General features: G+C 37.8%; 1 protein-coding gene across 1 annotated transcript in view; it reads right to left on the minus strand.

Annotated features, from left to right (window-relative positions):
• Positions 1-1,311: 1,311 nt before the first annotated feature.
• Positions 1,312-23,720, minus strand: part of BAALC (BAALC binder of MAP3K1 and KLF4) — a 48,656-nt gene continuing 26,247 nt past the window's right edge. The window contains exons 2-3 of the mRNA XM_072410814.1: positions 10,903-11,066; positions 1,312-5,252 (exon numbers count right to left, since the gene is read on the minus strand). Of these exons, the coding sequence (XP_072266915.1) occupies positions 5,142-5,252; positions 10,903-11,066 (275 nt within the window). The 3' untranslated portion in view covers positions 1,312-5,141. The remainder of the gene's footprint in view (positions 5,253-10,902; positions 11,067-23,720) is intronic.

A 23,720-nucleotide genomic window follows, 5' to 3' on the forward strand; every position in this document is an offset into this window, starting at 1 on the left:
TAGAACACTTAACAAATCAAGAAGTCTGTTGAACTCACTATATACTACTGAACTCCTATAGATATGCAAACACCTATGTAGTGAAAGCTGCCTGGCTGGAAACAGATTGGATAGTTCAGGTATGTTCTCACATTACATTGTAATGTATATATTTAACTCAATAACCATCCCTGAAAATTATTATTATTATCCAGTATTTGTATAGGGCCAACATATTAGGCAGCGCTGTACAAGTCCATAGTCATGTAACTAGCTGTCACTAGGGCTCAAAATCTAATGTCCCTACCATAGTCATATGTCATTAACGCAGTCTGAGGTCAATTTTGGGGGAAGATAATTATCCTAACTCAGGGGTCTGCAACCTGCGGCTCCGGAGACGCATGCGGCTCTTCAGCCTCCTTGTTGTGGCTCCCTTCGGCTGCCGCGAGGAGATCTCTGATGGGGGATCCCCTTCCTCCCAAGACACTACGGAGGAGGGGGATTCCCTATCCGGTGTTCTAATGAAAAAAATCTACCAATGAAATAAATCTACCACGCGGCGTGTACAAATGGGTGTGTACAATGACATGGCTCCAGACTACTTTTCTTTAGTGTAAGAGGAAGCAAAATGGCTCTTTTGATAGTAAAGGTTGCTGACCCCTGTCCTAACTGGATGTTTTTGGAATGCAGAAGGAAACCCATGCAAACACTGGGAAAACCTGCAAACTCTTGGTCGAGACTTGAACCTAGGACCTAGCAAAGAGCAGAATGCTAAGCTCTAAATAACTTAAAACCTCTAAACCCTTTTTTTTTTGTAACTTGTGAAGAAAGGTTTTACTGACCAAGTCTATTGTTCAGGTCCCTCATTTCCACCCTTTCTATGAGCAGAGGACTGGTCTTCCAGTTGAGCTTGCTATACCAGACAGTTCCCATTGCTAACATTACTGTTGAGACTCCTCTTCAGAATCCTAACAGGGCCCCACCACCAGGCAACCAATATTAAGTCATGCAGACAATGAGAAAGGATCCTGTCTTGCTTACACAGGAGAAGAGAGAAGACCAAGGATCAGAATATCACACTGCTGCAAGTTTACGTGAGAAAAGTGCATTAAGGGGCATTTAGATTTTTTTGTTCCTAGGCTAGCAATTTGTCACAGGGGAGTATGGGTGAGGCAGCAGGCTGGAGTGAGGTTTGAATCAATTATTTTTTTTGTACCAGGTTACTGCACTAAAAAATTAGTAAATGTGGCAAAAGTTTATTTTTGGGACCTTTATAAAAAAAGAAACACAGAGAACAGGAGAAGACATATAAATTGCAAGAAGGCACTTACATGAGTAGAAGAAAATTTATTAAAATATCATAAAAGCATTAGATCAGATGAAAAGACTCCTGAAATGAAAGATACAGACTGTAATGAGTAATGACCTGCCTTGCAGCTCTGTCATTCAAGGTGCGAGCTGTAGGTACAAAGCCTGTGGATATAATCAAGAATTCAAGGAAAGGAAAGCAGAGACACATCCCACATAAAGGCAATCACAGGAAGAATGAAAGAGTATTACAAAGAAACTGATTTACAGCAATGGTTGAAATGCATCCTGACATTACAGTAGCCCTTCAGAAGAGTTATTTAACCCCTTTAGTGCAAGAAGGGGGTTTACAGTAGACATAGGCAACTTGTGACCCTTATGGGCCTAATATTGATAAAACAAAATACATATATTTTTTTTTGTTAATCACTTTTTAAAATCTGGTTAGGATTTTGTATGGTGGTAATCAATGCTTTGATGGCCATACTATGCTTACTGTTCACTAATTGCAGATCTGAAACTCCATTCACTTGAATGAAATAACTAATTGACATTTTTGGAAATACTGTCTCCAGCCCATTTAGTTCTATTGCAGCCATGTATACTACTTTTTAGAAGCTGCAATATCTTAAAAAGCGGTGTTTGTGGTGTTTTAAACAAACAACTTTGATCTCCAAGGTGGTCTTAGCATTTGCCCTTATCTATGCTATTTTGCTATGTCTAATGTGGTCATCAGTATGACAGTAGTAAAAGTACTGATCCCAGGTTCTTTCATAAGTTTGCAATTAGTTATTACATTTCTAATTGGCTGATCACTACTTTTTGAATGGGGCACACAATAGTGCCATGACTCCTGCAGAAATAGCCTCCTGGCTAATATCAGTCCCAGAACATCATAAAGCTAGGCCACATTGGGAGTCCTAGCTCTACAACAACTGGCTGGTTTATACAAGGTCATAGAGGGGAACACATGGATTTTTGGCTTTTTGTGGTTTGGCAATAAGAACCATTTTTAAGCTAAGCCTCAGGCAAGCAGCCAACATAATTTTGAAATACATAAACTATATGTAAACTTTTTTCCTTGCGACTGAAGTGTCTGCTCATCTATCCTCATAATACACGAGGCAGCACAGCTCGGTTGCTGTTTTGGTAAAATTTGGTAAAGCACACTCTCCCCCTAGCCAAGTGACTTTACAATGAAGCAGCACAGTGATCAATCATGCTTCCACTGCTTGCTCTCTCATCATGTCAGCACATATGCCCTGCAGCAAAGCCTGATTGGCTCACAGTGCTGACCCTCCCACTCTCAGTGATTCTTTACATTGAATTTCAAGAGACTGATATCAACATAAATATTTTTTTTTGCTATAAAAATATATTTACTGATTTAAATAAATGTATAATTAATTTCTACAGTATATCTGCCTAAATTTTAGCTTTTTAGATTGTGTAGCAGGGTAAGATAAATGCCCACTTCTATAGTATTGCTCCCCCGCTTGCTGGGTTACTAAGATGTTAATATCTCAGCAAAGAAGCAAAGAACCAAGCAAGAACTTTATGTTCACTTTTAACAGACCCGCCACTGGCAATAAACTGCCAGAAACAGAATACCCAAAATGGATCATAAGTGTGCCATGGTTCTTTGCAAAATATTTTGGGGAAAGGATTGCCTATCTTTCCATATATCTTTATTTAAATGCTAAAACGTGTGTTTCCAGCAATGCACTTTTTGATCTGATGCTGTTTACAGGACTCAGTGAACTGTATAGGAAGTGTTGCTACTTTATACAATGAAAGGCAATGCCCTGTACCCTTGTGTCAGTGATTCATTAGCCAGCACACTGCCCATAGAGTAAGTTACATCTTCTACTGGTATTTGATTAGTTCTTTTAGCACTAAAGCTGTGCAGCTAAAAATCACAGTGTTAAAGAAGCAGTGGCAGAAGTAGCCAACAGTGGGTTTTGCGCAGAACTGACTTAGGGCCCTGTCAATCTGACTTGGGGCCCCAACTGTTGGCTGATGAGGGTCCTTAGCCTTCATGCAGCTGCACACTTTGCTCTATGTTGGATCCTGCAAAGAGGTATAGCCAAACACCAATGTACATTTTCGTAGTTGGTGCAGGACCTACCCAGATTTCTCTTGTTTATTTAACGCACCTCCAAGATCAACTATTACTAATATAGTGGATGTAGTTCTGCAGATGCAATACTTGAATAAGAGAAGGCCATTTTCTTTTAAATAAGAATAAGGGAATGTGCTGCTGGGCAATCACAAAGATTTTCTATAGTGTTTGATAACAAGTTCTTCCAAAGCCTAATTGTTTCCATACTTGGACATTCCTAACGCACATCCAGCCTAAACAGTGTGCCAAAAATGTTACTAAATTGGCCATTTTATGAGCACTCAAAATTTAACATAGAGATATATCTTTCAGGATATGAAATAGCAATTATAGGATCCATATGTATGATGGCTGCATTGGTGCAGTTTTTTGTTCAATCATTTCCATTGTACCAACCATAATATAGGGATTTAATTGGTTATATTTATAGGGATTAGGGATTTAATAAGTCATATTTATCCAATATGAAATCTATTGTAGACTAGACTGTCCAAAGTCAAAAATATCTGTTGGTTGGTTTGATCCAAGGCCATGATAAAGAGTAAATCTATAGTGCAGTATACATAGAAAATCCACTGTCAATACATAGCAGCATTTAAAGCTATGGGGGCACAGTACACATCTGAGGCAATGGAGAAAGCAGATTTAATCGGAGGTGTTATAAACAACTGAGCAGGCCACCCTGTGTTCAGAAGCAGCAACAAAAATGAATGCAACAAAAAGTAAAAATGTTAATAGGTGGAGACTAAACCATAGTCACTGAGAATAAGAACAGGAGTAGAATAAAAGTGGCTTGCGAGGACATGTCACCCTAATTTAACTTTGTAGATTACAATCTCTCTCCTTGGATCACTCTGAAGAAAATGGAACAAGACATTTTGTGTTTATTGGCCCCTGTAGACCCAAGTTGTGAACTACCGATGTTGGCTATCATCATTAATTCAAAAGCAGCATGTCTAGACAAGTCCATCTTGATGTGACCTCTACATTGTTCTTCCCTTGTTCTCTCAGAATTAGAATTCTTATAAGAGAATGAAAGTTTGAGAGTCACAGATAGGAGATGTTACGATGTCTTTCCTGTATGTAGAATCATTTGGCTTAGTGTCTTGCGTTCAAAAGTTGTAATCACTTATTGCATGCAGAATCAAAGCCATTGGAAAACACACAGCCACTTACAGGAGTAGTAAAATCACAATACACAGCTCCTCTTTTTAACTCTTTAAACAAAAAGCTAAACCCCAAAATATAATAAAAACATAAAAACAACTTTCACCACTCTTTTGGTTATCAGGCAATTGTTTCCTTATAAGACACAGTAAAGCAGAATATATAAATAGATTTATTATATTAAGAAGTCTAGGATGCTTTATATTTGTCATACTGCTAGCATATCGCTTTCATATATTGAAGAATGCTTTAGACTAGTAAGATCTATAATAGCCAATTAATATGCAGCGTGCCTCAGTTTGTCTATGATTGTAGACATATTGCGCCATATTCCCATCTTCTCATTGCCAATTCAGGTTTATATTCTTCAAGGCTCACCATTTCACTTTTTATTTTCCTGTTTTAACAGCCACTTTGTATATCTACTTGCGAAAAAGATAAAAACCCTTCCTTAAAATAATTAGTTAATTCTCCAATTATTCTCCTCTCCCAGTGGCTTTCAGCTCTTCAATGAAAGTGCTCAAAGGATTACTAAATTGTCCCTTTGGGTTTCCTTTGATCGGCACTAATTGACACAGTTCTCTGTAATTCGCCCATCGGAGTCCATCTGCCTTATGTTTTTTGATAAGTTGATTGTCACTTCTTTCTTAGAGATCCGTTTGCTGTCTCTTTTGGCCTGCAGAAGATAACATGGGTTTATAAATGGGCGAAACAGGAGATATTGTATGCATTATAGAAAGAAAATGATTCAAATGCAGTTGAGCACATGGTCTAAATGCTGGTTTACTGTAACTTAGGACTTTGGTTTCCAGTATGGAGCCATGGCAATTGGTCCCATCTGCAGCTGTATAATATAAATCAATTGTATAAAGTGCATTAAAGCTAAACTCTACGTAAATCTCTAAGCACACAGATAAAATACTTTAAAGGGAGCTCTTTTACCTGTCCAACTAGTCCTGAGACTTTCATAGCCATGCCAAATGATAGAGCAAGGAGGTATGATGAGGTTCTTGAATAATTTTGCTGTTTGGAGAATGAAGGTACAGCAGAAAACAAATAATATAATTTCTATGCTCATATGCTCAAAATTTGTTGCATGCATTTTAAAATGTTTTTCCCTTTTTAGCCAAAGTGTATTTGTACAGGAGATTAAAGGGAACTAATATCAAATAAAAATACATGTGTTTGCATTATTTGCATTGCAAAATTAATGATGCATAATAAATACAGATTTTCATTAATGGGTGTCTCTTCTATCTGCTTAGAGTTTAAAGAAAGCTAACATATTCAGATGAATCAAGTCAAAAAACTGCCATATAGAATTTTCATCTAGGAGAAGTTGATATTACTAGGTATTCTTGCACAATACTGGAGTATCTTCTTACAATATTTCTGACCTTTTGCTTTCCAACGATCCTACAATAAGACTTAATAATGCCACCTACATAAAATAGCTGCAAAATGGGTTGTTTGGTAACTATTTTTTACATTTTTTTGGTTTTGTTTTTTTTATTTAGCTTTTATTAAAAGGGTGGGGGCTGCAAGATAACTTGTACTTTTTACACAATCTTTAATTCTAATTTAGAAATAGAAATTTTAGCTATGCTGATACATAAAGTGTCTGTTTATACTTTGAGACAGCTGGTAATTAGGCTTGCCATAGATATTATTCTATCACTATTGCTTTATATATATATATATATATATATATATATATAAAAAAATATATATATATATATATATATACATATATATATTTATATATACACATATATAGGCAAAATTTCTAACATTTCTACCAGCATTGATTTTCTAATGTTTTAATTATACCAGCACTTTTGCTGTATTACTTTATTTAGTTTTATTCTTTATTATTATTCTCATGCATCCACATTGCTGGTTCATCACTTTGGTTGTGCTGCATATTTTCCACAGGTTCAAGGACAGTTTCTGAGAGAGTCAGTTAACCGAACTGCATGTTTTTGAGGTGTATGGGAAACTGGAGTGTTCCAAGGAATCTTGTGCAAACAAACAGAACATGCAAACATTTTTGTAGATTATCCTCTGGCTAGTATTCAAATCTAGGACCCATCCCTGGGGTCAAGAGTCCCATTCATCCGTACCACCTTCCTTTATTTAATTCAGTAATACATCCCCAATTCAGTAATGATCCTATTGACATTTATCAGTTATTGCTGAATTGTTTAGGTTCATGTGCTGGGACAAAAAGGCGAGCAATATCCTCCTTATTGGAATATAAGATGTAAAAGGAAAAAGGTTCTAACATGTTATTATTCTTATCTCTTGAACTTTAAAGTGTACCTGTAGGTACTTTTTTTTTTAAATCTAATAAGCCAAACCCCCCTTCAGTGAATCCTAGTCCATATCATCTTTCTGTTGGTTAGTAAATAGTAAAATTGTTTGTTTCAGTGTTGGAACCATTATGAACATTGCTGGGTGAAAACATAGTAAGCAGAATAAAAAGCTGGTTAGTGGCTGGGCTTTTCAGGGTGTGAAGATTATTCCTTCAAACACTTAGAGGTGCCTGCTATTTATTGTTTGAGCTTAGAAGAAAAGTGCTCACATGTTTTCTTTAATGTATTGAATTAATTGAATTCTCGTAGGAGTATAGGAGAAGAGTAAACAATGGGGAGAAAAGAATAAAAGGTAGGAAAATTGGGCTGTGAAAATGCTTTTGAACACCACTTCTCATCCTATGTGACTCTCTGCTCCTGTAGTACCTAGTGAGACATTTGTATTGGAGAGCTTCTGATCCAAATTTGTATTATTTAATTATTTTTACACAGCATTTATATAGCATCAACATAGTACACAGCACTGTACAAAGTCCATAGTCATGTTACTCCATTCAGATAGTGTCCAGGCTGAGATTCAAACCTGGGACCTAGCACTGCAAAGGCCAGAGTGCTAAGCACTGAGCCACCACGCTGCCCAGAGCTGCATTGTTACCTAATGAGCTGAGTTTAGCTCATTTACTCCCACTAAAACAAATGGACATAGAAGATTCATCAAAGAATGATTCAGTGAATGCCAGATTCACTTCTTTATTAACCTCCCTACCAGTTCATTTCTTTCCGGTTTTATATGTCTAAAAGCGGTACATTGTTTTTCATGAAAATTTATTTTACAGTATAATATAATAGTTTGAGTATAATAAAGTTTGAAACACAAAATCATGTAAAAATAATAAATTGAATAAATTAAAAAAATCTATATATTTAAAAAAAAAATGTATAATAATAATAGTTTTTCATTTTTTTTAAAATACATATTATACTCTTACTATTATACATACTGTAAAATAAATGTTCTTGAAAACAATGTACTGATTTTACACATATAAATCCAATGTATTGCATTCAAAACAGTTATTTTGTATTGAATGCAATACAAATGGATTTTGAATTTCCCGGCCCGCCGGCAACGTACACATGCACCAACGTCACCGGGAACTCCCTGGTGACTCATCAGGTGCAGAAGCCGGCCAGAGGAAGAAGGAAGAAGCCTGGGATTGCGACGATGGATGATGCGGGATGCTGGGGGATCAGGTAAGCGCTGTATTTCCTATTACTTCCCATAGGTTTACCTACCCCGAGTCACACTCAGGGTTACCGCTAGGAAGGTTAATAGACTATATGAGTGTTATGTGCTGATTTTAGTATCTTCATGAATCTCTGTATATAGTTTTCTGTCCTTGGGGTGTATTCATTGGGCTTGATTTATTAAAGATCCCCAAGGCTAGAGAAGATTCAATTTCATCAGTGAAGCTGGGTGATCCAGCACACTTTGAATGGATTTCTTCAAAGCCTTTCTCTATTAGCTAGCAAATGTTTTTAAACCTGAACGAGATGCATTTCAGATTTGCTGGATCACTCAGTTTCACCGATGAAGTGTATTTTCTCCATTACCTTTACCAGTGAAAAACCCTTGATCCCTCCCTTGCTGCTTTCAAGTCACTTGAACTGCACAGGCACAAGACTGGGTGATGTGTTATCCTGCAAATGTACGATTTCACTGCTCATGCATGAGATTGAGCACTTTTTTTTTACATTTTAGGAAAACCCCCAATGATGCAATGCAAAAATCCAGGGCATTTGCAGAGGGAGCAGCACACAGCCTCTGGGATTATGTGTTACAAATATCCGGGGAGGCCACAGGTATCTCTTTCAGTCTTTATCATCATGGTGGTAAAGATGGAAGGGGACCTCCCCAAAAAATTATTTAAAAAATGTAAAAACCCATATTTTTTCCAGTATAAAAAAAGTGATAGCCACTCTTCTATATTATGTTAAAAATGTGGTGATAGATCGGCTTTAGGCTTGTTAATATATATATTTTTTTATAGATGCATTGTCTATTGTCATGTCTATGTCTGCAGCCTCTGCAAACATACCTCTTGGCAGATTATTATAGGAGGAGGAATGAATGATTCATATTGGATTGTCCAGTCCAAACATTATTGTTCTCCCATTGTCAGGCTGATGCCGGAGGTGTATGCCCGGTACAAAAACATGCACATTTTTGCCATATTAACTGGAAAGATTATTCATATGGTGGTCGGAGCTTCTGATGGCGCTCTCATGTCAAAGAGCACAGTACCTAGTTAGTTCTAATTCATTTTAAACTTCCAAGCTCATTACTTTGGTTAAAAGCCTTTTAGACTAAATAGGTTTTCTTACCGCTAATGGACTAAATTAAGAAAAAAGGCTATACCTAATACAATTTAGCTATTTAGTGAAAATGAATTTGACAGCTACAGGATGATGTAGACTCTGCTTGGTTATCAAAGCATGCAAACTCATTAAACAGTCGTTATCTTAAAAGCACAAATCTATGTATTTTTTTCACGTTCAAAAGACTTATTCAAGATGGGTGGCTCACACCAATTTATTACTTATCACTCTTTAATTAGCAGAGCATGATATTTTAGGAATGAAACACGAAACCCTGGGATAATTCAATGGTAAAGTGCAAGTTTCCTAATTAACCAAGGTGAAATGTATCAAAGAACATGCTTTTAACATGTTTATTAATTGTCATATTTGGGTATCATATGTTATGGCTAAAAGAGAACATAAGGTCTAATGCAGAGAGTGTTAGGGGATTTTTAATTTTCTTAATGGAACTGATCAGGAATAAAGGATCAGTTCACTGAACATTGCATTTAAAGTAAACATATGATTTTATTTACTTCTCAGTACCAATACAATTTAAAAGATGTTGTTCTTGAAAGAGTCCTATAGTAATCACTGACAATATAGACTATTCATGGATTTACAATCATCATGAAGATGCCTAATGGATTGGCATAATGGAAATATGTTAGTCCTTCCTTTAAGAACCAGACTCAGCATTCTTAGTTTCAGATAAGGGCCTAAAGATGTTCAATAGTTGTCAATTGCTAATATCTATACTAATTCTCAAATTTCACCTGCAATGATCATTAATATTTTAAAAATCTCGTATATACACAAATTTTTTGTGTATATACGAGACCTAAATCTTTCGCTTAAAATCTATATATAACCAAATAATTAAAATGCTCCCATCTGCTCTTTTGCATTGTGTCCTAGAAATGCAAAAGGAAATTAGAAAAAAATCTCTACAAAGAGAGGGGAGTTTCCCTTTTAACATCAATACTTGAAAAAGGATCCTCATCTTAAGATCAACATTTGTTCTGGATTTGAATTTTGCATTTCCTATGTTTCCCAGTGATAATGGTCTCCAGTGCAAGAAGAGAGGTGGATTCCACCAGTGGACCACAGTGGTAACAAGACAGAAGCTCCAACCCCTCACTATCCAAAAGCATGTGGAATAGGTTTAACCCTCTTCTAGAAATATCCTAAATTCCTAGGATGCCCCACCAATATTCCTTTTTACATATCTCCTCTTTCTGCTGGAGTCTAAATCCTTTTTCTGCATTCAAAAATAGACTAAATTAAACCTTATGCATGGAATGACTGGGAACTTCCAAGATCTTATTACCAGATTCTCTGAGAAGTATATAACACTATATAATTAAACTCATACATTCTGTATCTACAGATATCTGTGACCTTAGCTTTGTTTGGCCTAAAATGGTGGCAATGGCACAGGCTGTTACAGGAACATCTTGCCAATGTAGCCTTCATTAAATCTAAGATGCAGCAACTAATTCATCCTTCATTTTTCATGGAATATAGGACTGGAAACTGCTCCTTAATTTCTTCTAATGTTTGGTTTTAAAGTTACCTAAATAAAAAATGAATGGTAGACATCAAACACTGGAGTGATATTGATAGAACTGATAGGTTTAGCAACGATACCTCTGTAGTCCTGCAAACACTCTTTTGTTTTTGAGCCTTTGTTCCTGTGGAGTAGACGGTTGGTTTTCCACACTGCGTTCCTGAACTAGTTTTCTTAAGCCCTTCTTTGCTAGAAGATGACACTGTAACACATGTTTGGGTAGATTTTCCATCTTCCATAATTCCTGTAAAAAAAGTTAAATTATTATCATTATTATTATTATTATTATTATTAATAAATAGGATTTATATTGCGCCAACATATTACGCGAGGTTGTACAATAAATAGGGGTAGCGAATGACAGACAGTGACACGGGAGGAGAAGAGGACCCTGTCCCAAAGGAGGTGGGAGAAGTCTCACACAATAGGAGGTGAGATATGGAGTGATGGGAAATTAAGAGAGTGAGGGTTTTAAGAGACAGAAGATTTGTAGGCAAATAAATTGACATGTAAATTGACAGGAAAATGCAATTTAGAAATACATGGCTCTGTAATATTATTTTGCATTTACACATTTACTATATACACCTGTGATTTTGAATGTGCATTTGTCCATATATATATATATATATATATATATATATATATATAATATTTATATTTATATACATTTTCTGCATTTTACTTGGGAAAGAAATTAGGAGACCTGTGTTGCAGGTTGCAGTTAATGGTAGAACTGCAGATTTACAGATCTTTATTTAGGATCCAGGTCTTAAGTGTATTGGAGGGAATGAGTGGGTTAAACACTGCCTAATCCTAATAAAAGGGTATATGCATTTTACGCAAGAAGTGGGAAAAACAGTCCAAGACCAGATGTGGCTGAGGAAGACAGCCAGTGTGAGGTCCATTGTCCTACTGCTTCACTTTATTTATTTAGCGCCATCATATTACGCAGCGCTTTACAAAGTCCATAGTCATGTCACTAGCTGTCCCTCAATGAGGTTTACAATCCAATGTCCCTACCATAGTCATATGGTAATGTCTTTATGCATGTAATCTTTAACATGCTTAACAATGCCTAAGGTCAATTTTGGGGCAAAGCCATTTAACCTAACTACATGTTTTTGGAATGTGGGATGAAACCGAAGTACCTGGAGGAAAAGCTCGCAAACACAGGGAGAACCTGCAAACTCCATGCAGATTGTGTCCTTGACAAGTTTCAAACCTGGCACCTAGCGCTGCAAAGCCCGGAGTGCTAACCTCTGCCAATGTGCTGCCCATGTAGGGAATGTTGTAAGGCCTGTGTGAGGCCTATATGCAAAAGGCTTGAAGCCTATGGGGGTCTCCACATTGAGGAAGCCGTCCAATCAGGCCCGGTGGCTATCTTAGGGGCCTTACTATAGCAGAAGTGGTAGGAGCAACAGCATGACAAAGTGGAGAACATTCTGATGATTGTTTTTTGTTTTTTTTTGGAAATGCCATACAGTTATTTAAAAAAAAAAAATATATATATATATATATATATATATATATGAAAAGTTCCAACTTAAAACAATATCTTTACCAGACATTCACAGTATTTTAACTGACCATGGCCAAGACAAGATGGATTAGGGCAGCTAGAATGAGGTCAGCACTCAATCTGCAATCATGTTTTTGGTCAGTAACTCAGAAAGTACTAAAGGCTTTGGATTCACATTACAACAAGACAACACAAATTTTCAGGAAAGGTCAGCAATAACATCTTTCATACTCCATATCAATTTGCTGTAATTTTCAAGTCTCCTTCAAAAGCACCTTTATGATGGACTTTTTGATAAATATCCAGAGAAATGCACATAAAAAGGCTACATTATGTTTCAAATAACAGAGGAGAACACTGTCTACCAGGCAAGAGAAATAACATAAGCATATCACATTATTCATCATCCCCTAGGCAAAACAAACACCCTTAACCCTTGCAGCGAGGAGGACAATGCACTTCAAGGGTAAATGCATTCTGTCTCCAAAGTTCAACTTTAAATCTGCCAGTGGCTATTTTCCTATTTATCTATTTACTTTTTTTTCTTATTTACTTCCTCCATTTTAACTGAAGGTTAAGAAAGGTCAGTGGTCATGGACCCTTTTAGCTACACGTTGCTTCGGAAAGAGCAAGCTTTCTACTTGTCCAGCAAAGCATACTGTAAACTAAACCTGTTCCAAGATTGAGAAAGAAAATTTTTTTTACCTATAAAAAAACAAGAAGTAAATCCAAAGATAGAGGCACAAATGTAGACTAGTTTCAGAAAGTTAAGCTTAACTCCCCCTAATGGTTGATGAGGTCCCCATTCTAAACACCAATGGGAAACGCGGTTGCCTAAGTGGTTAGCACAAGGTCACAGGTTCAAATCCCAGCCTATATGCTCTCCCACTGTCTATTTGGGTTTCCTCCCAGTACTCCAGTTTCCTCCCACATCCCAAAAAACATAATTGGCTTTTCCTCAAAAATTTTTCTTAGACTGTTAAAGCGCAAGTCAACCCAAAAGTCATCCAAAACAATAAAATTACACTTACAATCCCGCAGATCTGCCTATCCGTCAGGAGGTTTCTTCCATCGGGTCTCACGTCGGTCCGGTATCCGTTTTCGGCCCAGCGCAAAGGGAGCGGCAGGCGCCACCATCTTCTCCTCCCTTCTTCCACATTCTTTTTCCTACGTCACCCAATCTCGCACTGTGCGAGCGCCAGATCGGGTGACATAGATTGGGGGAAAACTTGCCGATCTCACTACGCACGCCTAAGATCCACAATTTTTTTCACCATTTAATGAAAGGGCTCCTTCTGCGCATGCCAGAACATCTCAAGCATGCGCAGAAGGAGCAGCCAAGAGCCTCCTGGGATGTGTGACGTAGGTGACGGAGCCGGGTGACGGAGCCGCGGGTTACCGTCCCCTGCCAGCCGGGATTAGGCGGATCGACCAGGGGGGGTTAGGCCGTTACGGACTACTGGCTAGGCCATATCTGGCCTCAAGGCTGGAGTTTGCCAACCTCTGGCCTAGGGGATCAATAATTAGGGGGGAGGTGCTGCACCCCTTTTTTTAAAAAACGCAACAGAATTTTTTCCTTAAATAAAAGGGTTGTGTACTCTTTTATGGAAAGTGAAAATTCTTAGTTTAGGTACGCTTTAATGACGTATGACTATGGTAGGGACATTAGATTGTGAGCCCCTTTGAGGGACAGCTAGTGATATGACTATGGGCTTTGTAAAAAGCTGTGTAATATGTCCGCACTATATAAATACTGTGTAATAATAAAGCATCAGTAGTAACACCAAGTAAAACAATTTGCTGATTGAGCAATAAAAAAGCAACATCAAACAGATAAAGGACCACGATTCACCCTGTTTGGCTCCTAGTGCTGCCCCCATCTTCTGATAAGAATACAACTGTGTAGGGTATGAAAGCAGGCTAATAATAAACTGAAATTTGACAATTTTTTGAAAAAAAATGCAGACAGGCTGTTTTTAAGACTGTATGGTTCTGATTCTAATCTCCTCATTATAAAAAACATTTTCTTTTTGCTGAAGCTGTGCTGATTATCTTACTTGAAATGTCTAATTACTGCAATCAACCATACAGGAAAACACACCATTAATTACTGTACAAAGATTGCCAGAAAAGCAAGAGTTAATTCCTTTTCGTCTATTTTTATTGAGAGATGTATCACAATGGGGATTTCAGAGATTAGCATGAAGAACATATACAAAATGGAAAAACCAACAGCAGATCCTTTGACAATTACACTTAATACATGCCATGAGGTGACAACGTCTTAGTTTTCCCTAGAGCCGAATGCCTTTAAACAAAAACCCACATTAAGTCTGCAAGTAGTAGAAATCAGGGGGTGGAGTAGTAAATGCTGTAAATAGGGTTACTTAAGCTTTTTCTAAAGACCACTGCCATGGAGGAATATATCTTTTGTCACATAGCACTGCAGATTCCAGACTTGCCAGATCCTTGGTGTATAGGAATTCACAATGAAAATATGAATCCAGATTCTTACTGTTTAAAAGCAAAAAAAGCAGTTAAGATAAAACAGTTAAAAACAGCTTTGACGCGTTTCACATTACATTTTGTGTAAAATGCATAAAGGCTGTTTATAGCGGATATTCTGCTGTGATGTCTCAATAAATCTATGATTTAGGAGTAAGTATCTGGATTCCTTTTTTTTTGAAAGGTTATTAATGCTGCCACTGATGATACTTACTTATCCACATTAAAACCTGTCAAGTCTTCCCCGCTATTCAATACTTTTTAGGAGAATCTGTAACTATAGGAATGTGAGCGCTGCCATTGCAATGATGATGCATGCTCTGGGGCTGCTATTTAGGGAGTCATTGACCCACACCAAGCATGTATACAGTATTTCAGATGTCCCAGCAACTGGTATACAAATGTTTGTTCCAGGTCATTGACTCGCCATAGAGTAAAGAAAGTTTCTGTAATATCCAACCTGATGTTTTTTTTTTATAAATCTGTATGAACATATTCATATAATCCTAACAGATGCAGACTCATCCTCAAGCAGTTATTCCTCAACATTCACAGCAAAAATACCAAATTTAGGTTTCTCTCCTAGCAGCTCAGCTCCCCCTACTCCTCCTTACCAGCATTGACTTGCTCCATATTCTTTCCTTGCCATAGGAGTGTCTGGCTCACCGAGCTCTCTTCTAGCAGTGAGCCAGCTCCCTCCTGCCAGGACTCCATTCCAGATTTCTCATTTTTATGTAATTACAGGCAGGAGCTCTGGGAGACGGGGGCAGGTTGAGCTGAGCTGCTGAGATGATTGACATTTAGTATGAATTGCTCTCCAGTACCAGCAACCACTATGGTCAGTAAAGGTTTGATCTGGTGTAGCCAGTTCAAGCAGTATCTTTACAATGCAGGAACATGTAAAGCCAATACCGCAGCACCCATACCTGCACACTTAATTATTAAACTTCATACATCTAGGGACACTTCTAGGACAAAAAAAGTGTAAAACACTTTTCACTGCAAATTGAAGATCAGTCATCCATTGTTATCGTGTCAGGTTCATAAAACATAACAGCTCACTGCTGGAAATGAGCAGAACTTGTACATCAAGCACATTACTGAACCAATCAATACTCCGACCTCAGAGTTCATATACTTCTAGAACCCTTGTGGGCAAAGAATTATCAACCTCAACCCCCTTCAATAATTCAAATTTTTTTTGCTTTGGGCTGAAAACCTTTTGTAACATAACAAAAAGATTGACCTAGCGCTAGACATTCAATCAGTAATTAGATTTCAGCACAAATGAATGCTATATTGAAGGTTTATTTACTCATATGAGTTCTATGTATGTGTCAGAGGGAAGATGGGGAGCTGTGCGGTGCCCTCTTAATGCAGAATTGAATGAACGTTAGAATGCAGAGGATATACAATGTCATGTCAATGTATTCTCAACCATACTATTGCAGACACTTGTTTTGCTTGTGAGTTGCTATGTAGCACCATAAAGCTACGTACACACTTCCAATTATTATCGTTGGAAAACGAACGACGAACGATCCTGCATGATATCTACGAACGATCGTATAGCACCGATCCTGCACATACAGATAACGACACGATCGTTCGTAGATATTGTACACACAATAGATACGATCGTTTGAGCGATAGAGGAACTATGTGCACGACAGGAAAGTGAACGAACGTTCGTTCATTACGCATGCTCAGACCATGGACGATCAACGAACGATCGTACACACGAACGATGGTCAACGATCGTCGTCCAATCCGATCCGCCGGTCCGGTCGTTCGTTTCCAACGACTTTCCTCGTTCGTCGGCGTCGTTGGTTACTTTTTTTACGAACGATTTTTGCCCAATCGATCGTTCGTCGTTCGTTCGTCGTTCATTTTGAACGATAAAAATTGGAAGTGTGTACGCACCTTTACTGTAGACAGTAAATAGTAATGATTTGTGAAATTATTTTGAGGCTTTGTGTTCGGCTTGGGTTATGTGCCAAATTCCATTCCGAATCTCTGACTATAAATTCAGCATTATACTATACTTTCAAACTATGATAACGGTCATTGCCCACCAGCCTGACTGCCTGAGCCCTATACTATGCAGTTGGTGGAATTTGCTTTTGTCATTGACCTCAATGGAATCCGGCTATGAAATTGTGCAAACATTGGGGTAAGAGGGTGAAACGAGACAGATTTGACCAACAATAATTTTCAATTGTTACATGAGGTTCCTGAGGGGTACTGTATAGATTTGAGCTGAGTACACACGTCCAATTTTTATCGTTGAAAATGAACGACGAACGAACGACAAACGACCGATTGGCCAAAAATCATTTGTAAAAAAAGTAACCAACAACGCCGACGAACGAGGATTGTGAGGATTGTGTATTGTGTATGTGAGTGTATGTGTATGTATATATATATTCATATATATATATTATATATATATATATTATATATTCATATATACTGTGTGTATATATACGTGTGTACAATCTTTGAACGATCGTGTCGTTATCTGTATGTACAGGATCGGTGCTATACGATCGTTCGCAGATATCGTGCAGGATCGTTCGTCGTTCGTTTACAAACGATAATAATTGGAAGTGTGTACGTAGCTTTAGTGGATGGTGTCACCATGTAATCACAGGGAATAAAGAAATTTCACCACTACACCTTTGTATACTGGCATCTTTGTTTTCTATTAAGCAACAGGCACTGCAAATCCACTATGCAAGATACCTTTTTCTGCCTTGAGAAAAGGATCCTGAAATGATGGCTTTTGATGCGATTTGCTTAATGTAAATAAAAGGCAAGATTTTTATTAAATTATTATTATAATTATTATTATAAACCAAAATGATAAACAGTATTTATATAACGACAACATATTATGCAGCCCTGTATATTAACCTCCCTGGCTGTATTCCCGAGTGTGGCTCGGGGTCAGCTTTCAGTACCAAAGTCGGTAACCCTGAGCCTCAGGATGTCATTGTAAAGGACTTACCTGGTCCAGACAAGCCTGCGGCGTCCTCCAGCAATGCCAGCCCAGCATCTGTGTCCTCTAGCCTCAAGTCCTCGGCGTAATTAATGGGACATGTGAGCGTGCGGGCGTTTCTGGTGTCACTGCTTTAACATTCAAGAATACTAACATAATAGGACTGCCAGGGAGGTTAAATAGTGGTTGCAAATGACAGACAGATACAAACAAACAATTACACAGGAGGAGTAGAGGACCCTGCCCAGAAGAGCTTACAATCTAAGAGGAGGGGAAAGTAGCACACAATTGAAGGGGGGCTATATCATGGTGTGCTGGTAAAGATTTTTAGTTAGATAGAAATGGGGGTAATGGGGTAAGCAAATGCTTAATTAACAAAGTCTGCCTGTTTCACGGTTTTACAAACATAAATATGTGCTATAGATTAAAAAAAAAACTCTCCCCAGTTTCAGAATTCAGTAAAAGTTTTAGCTGCTTGCATTTGTTGATCCAGAGTTGACCATTATTATCTATGACAGCACTGCAAGCTATAAGCACCACAATACCTAGACGCTGTTTCAGCATGGAGGCAGAGAGCGAGAGGAGATGAGTAAGGCGTTGCTCCTACAGTACAATTATACGTCCTTCAAATAACAAGAACAGTACTTCACAGTAAAATCCTGCACAACCTCATAACCTATAAACCTAAACCTGTGCATTGATTCTGAAGTGGGGAAAAATTGGAGCTCTACCCATCATTTAGGTAAGCATACTTGCTTGGGTTCTGAAGATCCTGGAGCATTCTTCACTATAATTGATACATGCACTAACAACTAATGATGATTAATATTAGGCAGATGGGCCCATGTTTTTAAAAAAATTCTTTTTTTAATTCATTTATTCTTCTTTTTTTTTTAAAAAAAATCTTTTTTAAGAAAATGCGTCTGACTGTGCTCATTATTCATGATTGTGCTGGGAAGAGTGAACAAATGAAGAGATGGCAAGTTAATCAAAGGACTGTTTTATAACTCAGCCATCTGTGCTGTGAATTCCATGATTACTGTAATGTACTTTAAAAGACATATGGTGGAAAAGATATGCCTGACTCCTATCATAAGTAAATAGAAGATTGTTGCCGTAATTAATTCTTTATTTTACAAAAATAGTCTTAAAAATCCACAACAGAATGGCACATGTATATCAATATTTTGTGATGGTACAATATGTTACAGTGATTGTTGTAAAGAAGTGCAAAGATAACAAAGTTAATGAACTTAACTGAGTGTTTGTGAACAAAAAGCATGTCACAGCAACCAAATGAATACTCACTAACGCACCAATGATATAAAAGTAAATTCTAGATCAGTGTTTCTTATCCATGGTTCTGTAGAACCCTAAGGTTTTTCCTGGGGTTGCTAGAGGGTCCTCAAGCAATGAGCAATCTGTGCCTCTGAAGTCAGTTACCACCGACACCAATAGTCTATTTGGCTGGGTGACATTCTTTCCAATAGCCAGCAATGTAAGAGGCATTCTTTCCATTGACCACCACACCAATGTACTGTGATCTGTGGATATACATTAATAATTATAGCAGGGAGTTTGACACGCAGTCCTTGTACAACAGGGATAGAATGTGAGAGAAAGAAGCAGTATAAAGACCCAATGCTAATAGGAAGAGAAAGTGAATAACAAAGATCAGCACTTTGGTGATCCTCTTTTCACTGTCCAGTAACAGGGTGGAAAGGGTCCAGGGTAAACTATGGATGCTTTGCTTGATCATGTCAAACTGCCCTCCTAATGACTGATGACCTGGTGGCTAGTAGGGTAATTTTCAAGAAGCAATTGAGGTTTAGGAAGCACAGATCCACAAAACAAATATTGTTGAAGCAGGGAGATCCTTGAACTGCAAGTCCTCAGGTATAGCTTCCTCTCCAGCAAGGAAACAGTGATAAGCACATCAGTGGCAACTTCAAATTTTACTCCAAATCTTGTGACACTAGCAGCCATAGGCACAATACTCTGGAGAATCTCACATTGCAGATACATATGTGTTAGGCTAGGGCAACTTTTTTACCCCTTGAGGAATCCTTAAAAAAATGTTCAGGCTTTTGGGAACCAGTTAAAACCAATGTATTGGGATCAGTGGGAAACAAACCTCCTAAATTGGTGGCCAGTGGAAACAATGCCCCCTTACAGTAATGGTTGGAATACCACCACTAGCAAGTGGCCCCAAAACTATGTAAGCTTTATCAAATGGGAAGTCGATCAGCCACAGCTTGAGGAACCTATAACAACCTTTGGAGGAACCCTGGATGAAAATAAACAGGCTAGAAGAACATGAATGATTAGGTATAGGGTGTGCACAGCTATTTTTAGGAGAAATTCAAGATGAAAGGTAAGATCTTTCATGGTACTGGTACATGGTAGGGGGATTCTACCTTTGACTTTTATGTTCTCCTATAGACAGCAGATTTTCAGTTTTTCAGTTCAGTTTCACAATACCATTGGTAATATTCGATTATAGTCCTTTTTTGACTAAGCTTGTTGGAGAATAATGTTTTTATTGTTATGTGTTACTGAGCATTTCTAATCTTCTTAAATTCCTCACTTTTGTAAGGCTAATAGCTTTTTAGTTAAAGTTCTAAGTGCATTTTAACAGCATTAAATAGAGTATACAGTAGCAGATGAGACAGAAGCTGCCAACCACCTACGCAGTACTGTACATTAAACAAGTTTCTGAATAGGCAATTTAAGGAAACCAAAAGAGCTATTCTGATCCTTTGTTTTTGCCTTTTTGTTCACTATCATAGAGTGGAAAGTGTTTTTAGGACAGTTACAAACATTTGTGGTTTATATCTTATATATATTATTTTATCCTTGTGGTAATGCCAGGATTTCAGATTACACACCCGGTCATGTTTGGCCATGCCCTCCTCCCGCTTTCGTAAAGATACCATTTATGGGGTCAAGAAGTGCAGTGCTAATGCTGGATCTTCTGGGCAAACACTAAAGCCTAAAACTCACCTTTGTTTCTGTGCACTAAGGCAAAGAAGCTCTGACTCTCATGTATTCCTACACAGCACAATGTGCGGTAATGCACTACCATGTATTGTCCGTGCATGCCTTGGAAAAAATAATGCATGTCTGGTTTTTGATCTATTCTTGTGTGTTGGCAGCCCATTTAAAAGAAATGGGCTACCTTAACACAACACATGAAACCAAGTATTAAGAACATGTATAAAGTAAATCACTGTATTTTTTTAAGTGACAGTAAGGCTGCAGTATAGCAATACTGCTGATTTTTAAATGAGCCCCTATGGCCTATATTTATTATTTAACCTCTTTCTTTGAACATTTCTAAAATATTCTTCACCAGTCATGACATTACCAATCACCAGGGGGGCAACTTCGACATGAAGAAGACCCTTCTCTGTTGCAAGAAGATCACCTCTACACAGAAACAGAGTCTGGGACAAAGCATAATAAATATTATTACTAAACAGTATTTATATAGCGCCGATATATTACGCAGCGCTTTACATCGCTATAGAAGGGCTCAGAAGGGCTCACAATCGAATGTCCCTACCTTAGTCATATGTCATTACTACAGTCCTAAGGTCAGTTGGGAAGAACCTAACTGCATGTTTTTTGGAATGTGGGAGGAAACCCACACAAACTATCAGATAAGGTTCTAGCTAAGATTCTAACCTGGGACCTAGTGCTGCAAAGGCCACCGTGCTGCCCTAATAATAATATAATATTAATAATAAGTCAGAAATAGGGAAGGGATCTGGTGGGAGACCAGGTGTCACACTGGTGACTAGTCCTTGCTTTTTCTGGGCACAGCTTTTGGAATTTAGTTCTTATTTAAATAATTGAAATCCTATATATCATTAAATGTTAGTGGGGAAAGTCACTGCTCTGACTTATTTTCCTTGTGTGTAAGTTTCAGATTGAGCTAATGAGCTTGGAAAAAAACACAAAGTCATCAGAAACTGGAAAACCTGCTAGTTGCATATTAAGAATACAAAATTATTATGTGCCATATTTCACAAATATTTAAAATAAAAGTCAACAAATTTATTAAAGTGGAAATAAAATTGTTGATGGGTGGTGAACTTGGGCAGTCACTGGTGCAAGAGCAGGAGATACTTTGTACCTGACATCTAGGTCTATTCTCAGCAGTGCCATGTATAGAACACGGCCCTACACTGCATGATGCATGCACCAAGCAATGTAAGCAAACAAACAAAAAGCTATCAGGTTCTGAAAAAAAGCAAAAGGGACTTTACAAGTCTTTCCTTCCAAAAACCTCTTTCTGGTGAATTTTATTCCGGGTTTACTTCCGCTTTAAAATATATTTTGATATTCCTGGCCATAACAAACAAAATATATACAAACCACTACACATTCCATATGTATAGTTTTACATAGGAATTAAAAACAAATGAGCCCAGACATTTTTTAAAACAGAAACTAAAATGATCTCTCTGTCTCTGCTGCTGTTCCCCACAGACTTACTTATCCAGTTGTCCAATGCCAATCCTCCTAAACAAGACCCATCATCATACAACCAACTTCCAGTAAAGCTACGTACACACTTCCAATTATTATCGTTGGAAAACGAACGACGAACGATCCTGCACGATATCTACGAACGATTGTATAGCACCGATCCTGCACATAGAGATAACGACACGATCGTTCATAGATATTGTACACACAATAGATACGATCGTTTGAGCGATAGAGGAACTATGTGCACGACAGGAAAGTGAACGAACGTTCGTTCATTACGCATGCTCAGATCATGGACGATCAACGAACGACCGTACACACGAACGATGTTCAACGATCGTCGTCCAATCCGATCCGCCGGTCCGGTCGTTCGTTTCCAACGACTTTCCTCGTTCGTCGGCGCCGTTGGTTACTTTTTTTACGAACGATTTTTGCCCAATCAATCGTTCGTCGTTCGTTTTGAACGATAAAAATTGGAAGTGTGTACGCACCTTTAGCCCAACCCCTGGGCTACATTATCAAGACACCCTAGGCTCCTAGGCAAGTACAGAAGAAAATCAGTGCCACCCTTCCCAGGCAAATGCCTAAGAGAAAGAAAAAAACCAGAGGCACCATGTGATGGGATGAAAAAGTAAATGAATGGGCCTAGTAGATATTTAATACCTTCAATGAGTTAATCTCTTTATTTCTGCACGCTTAAACTTATCATTTCTCTTGGGACTACTTTAATAAAAATACAAATGTGTGAAATATAAAGGTAATAGATATAACATTCCTCTACAAGTAGGAAGCCGGCAAACGAAATCAAGCACAAAGGTTGCATAGAAAGTCTAAACATGAAAAACAAACCTAAAATCTAAGAATGCAGCTTCATAAAGTCTTGTGTTGAAGGAAAACATGAAAGTAGCAGTACTTAAAGGATGTGTGCTATAATGTGATAAGTACATGACAGCCCTGTGATACTGCAATCACTGCAAACCATACCAAGCCTAGCAATATGTACAACACAGCAAGAAGGTTTAGTAAAAGGAAGATGACTCAAGAGATCTTAGCGCTACCAGAGCATAAAATAATGAACTATTTCATGCTAAAAGGATATTAACATGGTGAGGAGAATTATAACGTAAGTGAGGGGCATATGGAACTGCAAGATGGAGACAAGTCACATAACTGGAGCAAGTGCAAGCCTGGTTACATCTCTACCACACATATATTATAAGCTTTATTTATTGTTGTTGTAATTTAAAAAGTACTTTTAAAAATATTAAAATCTGCAATTATATTGATAAAATTAAATGAAAGTTGTTTAGGATACACAGTGCTTTAGCAAACACAATGTCATTTGTTTTGTGTTATTATCTGCTTTGAAGATA

Source organism: Pyxicephalus adspersus, chromosome 5, assembly GCF_032062135.1.
Source record: "Pyxicephalus adspersus chromosome 5, UCB_Pads_2.0, whole genome shotgun sequence".
Lineage (NCBI taxonomy): Eukaryota > Metazoa > Chordata > Amphibia > Anura > Pyxicephalidae > Pyxicephalus > Pyxicephalus adspersus.